The sequence below is a fragment of the Calidris pugnax genome, unplaced genomic scaffold (assembly GCF_001431845.1).
Source record: "Calidris pugnax isolate Ruff unplaced genomic scaffold, ASM143184v1 scaffold9, whole genome shotgun sequence".
NCBI lineage: Eukaryota > Metazoa > Chordata > Aves > Charadriiformes > Scolopacidae > Calidris > Calidris pugnax.
In genome coordinates, this window is record NW_015090778.1 from 2,288,961 (window position 1) to 2,298,594 (window position 9,634).

At 43.3% G+C, this 9,634-nt stretch overlaps 1 protein-coding gene across 2 annotated transcripts in view; it reads right to left on the reverse strand.

Annotated features, from left to right (window-relative positions):
- The window catches only part of RAB11FIP4 (RAB11 family interacting protein 4 (class II)), a 127,331-nt gene extending 117,697 nt beyond the window's left edge, over positions 1-9,634 (reverse strand). For both annotated transcript variants that reach the window (XM_014952763.1, XM_014952757.1), the window contains exon 1: positions 9,305-9,634. In XM_014952763.1, the coding sequence (XP_014808249.1) occupies positions 9,305-9,448 (144 nt within the window). In that variant the 5' untranslated portion in view covers positions 9,449-9,634. The remainder of the gene's footprint in view (positions 1-9,304) is intronic.

The following is a 9,634-nucleotide window of genomic DNA, read 5'->3' on the forward strand; positions in this document are numbered from 1 at the left end:
ATATGCCAAATTCACTTTACATAACAAACTGTCTTTTCACCTATTGGAAAGGCATCATGAGCTTGGTTAGAGCCAAAGTTTCCAATCTGGCTGACAGATATCCAGAAATCTTCTAAATCACCAGTACAGTCATCCAGCAAGATGACTACTAGGACAGTTGTGAGGTGGTAGATTATTGATAAAGATAGTAATGTGTCACCTCCAAAGTAGCACTGGCAGTTAATAGATATATCCACCTCCAAATTTAAACTTTCCCAAATAATAGTTTGTCAACAGCAGACTGTTCAAACCAATTTCATTCTCTAAACAAGACAAATTGGACTGTCTTTTTGGGAGTAAATATCACAGCACTTTCCAATAAACGCATCCAACTGTGCAGAAGAGCTTTTATTTGGCAAAGGGCACAAGAATTCCCAGGTGAGAAGGCAAGATGCAGTTTTCCTTAGTGGAAACTTCCATGCCTTGTAATTGCTCAGTCAGAAGAGCAAAACTGACATTATCAAAGCTCCTTTGAAGACGTGTCCCAAAACACTCCTCAAATTCTTTATTTCCAAATAGTCCCAAAGAGAACTGAGGAATGAAACATACTATTCACTTTTCACGCTGGAGGCTAAAATTCACAAGTTTCACCAATGTCTGGCTGCAGTAAATGAAGTCAGACTCCATTTGCTCAAGACCAAGGAATGATCAGGCAACTGTGATCACAAGCTGTGAAAACCAATAGTCAAAGAAACAAATACTCATGAGCCAAAAATCCTGTGTTCTCTTGTACTACACTTTAAAGCTGTTCTTCCTGCACAAACTCACTGATTTTTGTTTCCTAAAGATTATATTCCTCCACTCTTGTACACAGCTTAGCATTAGCCATGGGTTTGCATTACCTATTGCTTTATTTCCCCACAGCTCTGGATAACTGCAAGCTAAACATAACTCCAGTTAGGCAGAGATGTACTGAATAGCATTTTTTCCTTCTTTATCCACAAAGTCTCTGCACTTGCTCAATACGTAACTTGCTAAATAATTGATTTTTCAGCTTTCTCGCCAAGTAAAAGAAATCAAAACCATTTTTTCCTCTTTTTCATGTTTCTCAGAAGAATACAGAAAAAAATGTTCTGTGTTGAGCAAAATCTTATGGTTTGGAGCATTTTCACTTGTTGTTTACCAAATATTTCAATTTAAATTTTGTCAATCAAAAGCTAGCTTCAAATGGAAATAATGAAAATATCATACTTTTAAAAAAACCCAGAAGCTGATTACATTCCTACATTTATAAGGCAAAAATAATTTGCCACACTCATTTGAAATTTTAGCATTTATTTTTTTTCCCCACTCTTCACACACAAACCAAACTCGGGGTCTGTACGTTCCCTGCCAAATGAGGAGAGGAAGAAAACATCGGCTTCAGCTGAGACACTTGTATTTTGACACAATACCACACCAATCCAGCACAGAAGAAACTCCTGCAAAATTCTTCTAATGAGAGTCCTACAGCTTTCTGCTGTTCCCAATAGGTAACAGCACCCAGAAAGGTGTCCTTAGCATCGTTACAGGAGGATTCTGTACTATCACATGGTGACAGAATATACTACTTGCACAGGGACAAAGGGTAAGTGCCAACAATTACAAATAGTCTCTGTGTTGACATCTCTGTGGCATTTCACTTTCTGAATTGCTATTGCTACTGTATCCTAACACATACATTATATGGCTTAATTGGGCAAAATACGTTCAACTCATCGTATAGTCATTTGCTACAAATACAGTGAAATCACCAGTATTTTGGAACAATTTCTCAAATCTATTAATACCACACAAACATATGCACAAAGCTGTTTGTATCTGCACATTTGTTTGGTTTTTTTATCATAACAACAGAAGTGTCATTGGAAAATAATATCCCGTGTTCCAAAAGCCATCTGGATCCCATTGGGGAGGGTCAGTTCATCAGGAGGTGACAGAACACCACCAGAATGACTTCTTTGGCCCACTGCAGATCTTCACAACAAATCAGGCACTGAGGATGTCCAGAACGACCCATACATAGGGAAAAACGCGAAGCATGCTTTACCAGCAAATCTGCAGCTTGTGTACCAGAAATGTGCCCCAGTTTGGAACATCACAAAACACTGCCACAGGCTGAAGATCCCCTATAGAAAAGGGCTCCTTGCAAGCTTCCTATCCAAGGACTGCTTGCTGGAGGGCTGTACCATGACCCTGCTTCTCTGCTGGAGGCCAGCATGACAGAGCCTGCTGCGGGGCAGCAGGGAACGGCTCTGTTCTCCAAAGAGCAGCCCTGAACCAAGAAGGGAAAAAACAGAAATTTGACAATGCAGATGTATGTGTGATGTTATGGAACACTTGAGAAGACAAGTATTTGAGCATCGAAATGGAGATAATTTTAAAACTGATACCACTCTAGAGGAAGAAACTGGTTTGGTCAACACCCCTCATTCTACCAGGCCAACAGCCTCTCCACTCCAGAATGGACAACTCCAGTATCTTTCATTCTAAATTCCAGCAGAAAAGTCTCTACCATTTCTTAGCTTTTCACTTGATCCCCTAAAACCCGTAACTATATCCAAACTAAATTGTCAATGCAGCTTTAAAATCTGAAGAGTACATCGTAATTTTTCCATGTCTGTGCCCTGTGCATTGATCCTCTCTCCCCTGCGGTATTTTGACCCCACACTTCACTCCTGTCACTCAGCCTGGGGCCAAACATGCTGCAGAACTGAACTGGATGCAAGCCTTAGGAAGGAGCCCTACTATTTCTGGTTTAACCTACACACAAAACATGAAAATGGCATTCATAGTTCTATGGAAACACCTGCATTCTCTCCAAGTGAGGCCTTTCAATTGTATCTTGAGTAAAAAGGAACTGAGATGTATTACACAGTGCTTTGTTTACACTCACACTGCTGTTGTAAAACCGTATGTTATAGTACTAGTGATTGTGTCTGACGCTCTCTTTTATCATTCATGTACTTAATCACACCCTGCACTGAGTTAACTAGGTTCTGCACAGGGATGGTATTTATACAGCAGCCTATGCAAGTATCTAGGTCTGAGATCACGTGTGCCTCCCGAAACACTGCATATTTTAAGAGCTGTTAGAACTTCATCTCTAGCTCTTAAGCAGGCAGTCTGACTCAAAAATCAAATCAGGGATTTTAAAATGTTTGTGTTTATTAGCATTAAAATCAGATAAAATTAATAGGAAACTATGTTGTCAAGTACATAGAGAATAAAAACAATCACATTTACTTACATTATAAGGCAATCGATTTTTTTTCCACTTTGTTGCTATAAAAGCACTGCTGCCAAGCATGAGCCAATTGTGCTAAATTTTAGGTAACGATGCAATTTAGAAACCAAGAAAAATTCTGTATTAGGGATCCCCCACAAATACTATATGCCAATGGCTTGTTCCCCCTCCAAGACTTACCCTCCCTTGCAGCAATTTTGTATAAGTCACTTTTCAAAGCCTAATCATGTTAGAGGAATAAAATCAGTACGTGCTAGAAATCTCAAATCCTCCCTAGGATTTGCAAGAGCAAATTTCTGGAGAACATGCAGACATGTCACAGACAAAAAATACCAATTTTACAATAGCATGGATTGAATCAGGCATGGAAAAGGGGGAAGAGGGTGAAAAATTTACATAGAAAATATCTGGTCTTGCTAAGCAGCTGAATATTTTAACTTCACCAGTTACATATGCTACCTTCTGCACTGTACACAAAAATGCAGTAGTCTTCAATGCTTGATCTATATGCCAACTTTTTTCTTTATTTTTGCATTTAATGATAAGACAACACAATATCACAGTACCTGCACTAAATGCAAACACTGAGGTAGCTATAAAACAGTCATTTAAATATCAAGAATCGCTATAAAAATTGTTTGCCTTTCCTTTAGGCATTAATAACTTACTGTTTCAGATCACTGACTCGTATTGCAAAACATAGCAACAATCAATTCTTAACTATACATATAACCCCCTCAGAGCTCTTACCTTTGAAATGCAAACACATTACATAACGAATTAAACCCATGAATGCACAGCAAACCTACAGCTTCTCCCTGCGTAACAGCGCTTCAGAAAATGTTTGATTAACAGTAAGTACTAAGCTTGCTTTATGTCAGCTGTTTAGAAATACATGCTAAGTTTCAGGATATACCAAAAGGCTGTTTTAAATATACTCACTGCTAGCTTATATTGCATTAGGAAGGCTACAGTGACTGTGCCTTAACTAATGCATAAACTAAGTACCCCACTGTGCCATTTCAGAATTGCGTTTTTTCCAAGTCACTGTAAATGATATGAAATATCTGGGTCATTAGCAAATACAGTTTTAAGGACTCTTAATGTGTGACAGCCTTGCTGCTACCTAGAGAACACTCTCACATACATAGGAGTACTCTTCTCCTCCTTGTTACATCTAGGCAAATATTTTATTTATTCTTTCAGCAATTATTTCCAGGAAAAGCAGAGAAGAAAGACATTGTAACTCTTTTCTGCCTCCATTACGAGAATGGCAATATCGCTTGGTAACACCCTAATACTTTTCTTTTAATGTCTCAATGCCAAAGTCTCTTTTTCTCATGGCTGCAGGTAAATCCAGAGCATTCTGCACATTATCTAGAAGATATGAACTAGTCTTTGTCATCATGTACATTGATGTAAATTTGCCGTGATTCCACTAATTTCTGCGTGCAACACTATGGCTAGGAGCCTGAAATTCACCTAGACCATTCAGAAAGACTCCATGTTGCCATGCAGTGAAATTACACTCCTGCTCTTTCCAGGACAAACTAGTTATGGAGTGGTTACAATAGAAGGGCTACGTTTAGAGCATGACTCCATCAGATGTCCCTGGGAGACATCTGAGAGCAAGTCAAAACGGAGCATCAGGACTGTCACTGAACTCAGCCAGCAGCCACAATATACTACCTGGGTAGCACCTGAGGTTGATGCCTTTCATTTCAGCCCAGAATGGGGATGAATGGAAGTGACTAAAATTAGCAACAAACAACTCCCTATTTCAATAGTTTCTTTTGGCCAGAAGGTTTCATTTGTTCACGTGAAATACGCGAACTTGTTTTCAGCTACTTCTGTTCTATACCACTAGTGAAACATTGACTTCCAGTTAATTACTGTCCACTCACAATAATAATTGATATTCGCCTATAGATTTTATTAGCTGCTCGAGTTCTCTCCCACATGTGACACTGCTTCAAGTTGATGATCATCTGCTGATCTTACCATGACAAAGATCTAAGCACCTGTATGGTTTGTACACCTCCGAAACGCGATAACGTATCTCAAAAAGAAGTCAATGGGTTCAGCGCGTTCCACTTGTTGCTGAAAACTGAATGTAGCATTTAAATAGAATCTGGCATAACGGAACATCAACTGGCACTATTCTGAAATACACATTCACACAATCCACTGCCAGAACTGGGACTTGCTGAACACGTCACTCACAATGATCCCAGACACTCGGCTGCTAGTGCAACTATCTTCCCAGTGAGAGGGAACCAGATGGCAAGCGACTCTTGGCATTTTTCAATGTTATGTGAAGTGTTTCTTCAGCTAGTGAGTACACGCCATCCAGTGAAGTCGCTTTGGAAACAGCCCTCATGTCTTTCTTCAGATTTCTCCACAAATGGCAAACAGACCATTCAACAGGAAAGCAAGGCCCAAGCCTGCTATTTTTAAGCACTGAACCAAAAAGTCTCAGCAAGGAGTTTCTGTTGTCAGTGGAAATAAAGAAGTACCTATGATGGGTTTATTTCATCCTTGGGTCCTGGTTACACTTTCTGAACATTCAATTGCTCATCGGTGACCATGGAGAAAGATTAGACAACTCAGTTAAATGCCTACAGTCAGATGGGACAAACAGAGGTCAAAATGCCAAACTGCTTAAAAGCATAAATTCCACAACTATTTGTATGGGCAAGCAGTGCTTGACAGCCAGCCTGCTCTCAATTCCTGCCGTGACTCTGCTCCTAGCTCTGCCAAACTGGTCAAGTGATTTCTTCCTCTAGTTGAACCACATGCCTTGTAGGGCAAAGCAAAAGTTTGCAAGCAAACCTGCTAGAAGTGCTTCCGCTGCCAGAACACCTTTCCTAAACAGCTGCTCCGAGGCAATCGCTGTTCTGCTGCAGTGGACTCTCAACGACTGTGTGGCAAGAAGAGGATTTCGGTGCACATGGGAAAGGGAGAATAGAATGAGGTACAGTAGCAATGGTGTGGTCTTAAGAAAAGCAAAGCATCAAGCTATGAGAAGCAGAGGCCTCAAAAGCCCACTAAAAGTAAAACAGTAAAAAGAGTTAATCAGAAATGTTAAAAGTTTATTATTTTGACTGTGCAGATAAGGACTGCTTTGCTTGAATGCAAAGCTGCTGCCTTGCTGCAATATTTTGCTGTGGGGCAGTTTTCAAAGAGTTTATCAGGAATGATAAATTTCAGTATGTTGACTACGCACACACACAAAGAAGATAAAAAAAGGAAACGGGAAAAAAAAACCTGAAAAACCAGAATAGGCTAAATGCCCTACACAGTCCAAGTCAGAAGCCCTACAGAAATTAATATTAAGAATTTATAAACTCCAAACTTTGGATGGCAGTGGCTCCGAGGAGGTAGAGAAGAGGTGGAAAGCTGTGCGTATCAGGTTGGCACAACTGAAGGGACAGACATGCTCACATTTCATAAACATCACCTGGGGCTACTGTCGGTAAGAGACAGAATTAAGGCCACAATGCTACAAAAACGGATCCTTCCTGTGGCCAGATGAATTGTGTAAACAGCAGGACCAAACAAGTTTAACCCGAGTGCAAATCAGTCTTTCAGTGATGCTAATGCAAAGATTTCTTCTGAATGTAAAGGGAGCTGAGGTGGATCAGGCCCAAGCAGGGTAGCACATTCAAATATATCATTAGTTTTCAATGACAGTAAATATATTCTCATGTGTTAAAGGGAACTGCATTGTCTCTTCAGTTTAATTTCATGAGATGCATTCCCGCACACACCTTACTAGGTTCCTGCAGAAGCGAGGTAGAAAGCACTGTGCTGTACGGGAGAATAGAATTTCACTGTCTCCAAACATCAACTGTGACTCATCACACATAAAGTTCATTTTTAACAAGACTTAAAACCAGACTAGCTCACCTACAGTGGTTGTTCTACAGTAAATCTGCACTTGGAAAATTGAATCTGTATTTCCCTAGCAAGCCTCTTCTGGTGATTTACAAAACCCATTTACTCAGCTGACACATACTCCTTTGCTTCCCTGTGCCTGTTGTAGTTATTGGCTAGCGGTCCCTTAACTTCAAACCAGAACAAGTTGTATTATAAACCTGATAGATATATAGATAAGATTTCTCTGTCACAGTTTTGCAAGTATCTTATCAAACATTGCTAGTTACAACTGAACAAAATAAAAAGGATGTATTTCTCATCACTGGTAGTCCCTCCTGTTCCTGCTCATCCTGAAACCTACATATTACCACTGACAAGTGGTACTTTTCTACTGACGTCATTGTTGAGATTTCCAGTTTTCTCTTCCTTTCCATTTCACTTAAATATTTTCCAACTAATATACTCCAATTCACTCTAAGATTAGGAGATCACTACCTGAATTCTCCTTTGCATCTTTCAGAACCTGCTCTTCTCTCACATCCTTAGAAATTTCTAAGACCAAAAAGGACTGTTATGATCATCACTGACATTCTGCTGCAAAACAGCCAGTGGAATCTGACCAGTCTTCTCCAGTGCTGCAAGAGAAAGCCACTGATCCAAATAAATGCAGTAGCGCAAAAAGCAATTCTGATGCAGTGCATCTGGCAGTAAGGACTCAAAAAATACTTCTATTAGTTTACATAAAACTATACAACTTACCAAGAGAGAAATAAAACCACAAATCAATAAAGCTCTCTACAGTTACTTATTTCTCCTCTTTAATATGCTGGTTAAAACAAGAAATTCCATCTTCTCATTAAGAAAATGTTTAACAGACCTGTGACTATCTGCAAGCAATAAGCCTTCTGTCTCCTGGTATTCTGATTTCATTCACAAGCTGTGTTTCATTACCAGCGGTAAGCCAAAAATAAGTAATTTGCTCCAAGAATTAGTGTGAATTCGCTCTGGTTTTGCTGCCTCTGGCATCCCTTTATAAACTAACGTTTTATTCGCCCCTCACGTTAATTTGTTTTGTCGTACTTTAAAAAGGTCAACTGATACTGGTTTTCTGCATCCTATCCTAGTCACAACTCCACTCCCCCTCGCCGGCACCCAAAATTGCTGGGGCGTATTGTGAAGCATCAAACAGTTAAGAGCAATATCTTGAGAGTTCTCCTAGAGAAAGCAAGTGTTTCTTGCTGGTTAATTTCCTTGGAGCTGCAGCCTTTGACTGAATCACTTAAGGGAACTGTTTCAAACCAAACGCATGTCATTACCCACACAGCGACTGGCCTGAATCCCGTTTGCAGGGATGTCACAGGTTTACAGTGGTCCCACTGACGCAGCTGCTCCAGCGAGACCAGTGGCGTGACTCCAGATTTACGCTGTGTCACTGAAGGGCTGGATGGAAAGTCTTCACTCCCAGCCCATCACCGGGAGGTTTTAGGGGGCACCTGGGCTGGTGCTTCCCTGACTGCCCAGACGCTTCACGGGGCAGCCAGGCCGGCAGCTCCCTCACCCCGGGGCTCTGCTCCTGGTACCCCCGCAGCAGCTGGTACCCCTGGTGAGGACACGGCTCAGCCAGGACAGAGAAAACCCCTGTTGTCACCAAAATAAACGCATCTCCCCGAACGACACAGCCACTCCTGGGACCGGTCCCTCAGCCCGGGTGGTTTGGGCTGCCCTGGGGGAACGGGGAGGCTCCGGGACCCCCTGAGGGAAGGGGGCATCTTGGGGGGGGACTCTGCAGGAAAGGGGGAGGGCGACAGGGTGGCCCTGAGGGAAGGGGGCTCCAGGACGCCACGGGGGAAGGCTCCGGGACCCCCTGAGGGATGGGGGGAGTCCGAGGCACCCGGAGGGGAGAGGGTCCGGGCCGCCCTAAGGGGAGGAGTCGTGGCTCCCCGAGGGACGGGGGGAAACCCGGGCCGCGATGAGGAAAGATGGGTGACGGGGGGTGTCTGGGTGGTCCTGGCGGGGTCCGGCCAGCCAGAGTCACGGCCCCGCTCCCCGCATAGCGGGAGCAGCAGGTGAAAGTTGCGCGGCAGCCAGGGGAGTGGGCCGGGTCGGGTCGGGCCGGGCCGGGTGCGGGCGCCCGTTGGGACCGGGGGTCGCCCCACTCACCTCATCCCCTTGGCCGAACTGCAGCCCCAGGGCGACGAAGTGCTCCACACGGATGAAGCCGTCCGCATCCTCGTCGCACACATCGAAAACCTCCTTGAGCTTCCGCAGGAACCGCAGCAGGCTCGCCGGCTCCATCGCGGGCATTAGCTGGAGGCCGGCGGCACGGCCGCGGCCGCAGCAGCCATGATCGCCCGCGCCTTCAGCGGGTGCGTGACATCAGCTCCGGGGAGCGGGGCGGGAGGGACGGCGAGAAGGAGGAGAGAGGGAGGGAGGGATGGAGGGATGGATAGAGGAGAGCGGAGGGAGGACGCGAGCCCCGGGCGGAGGGAA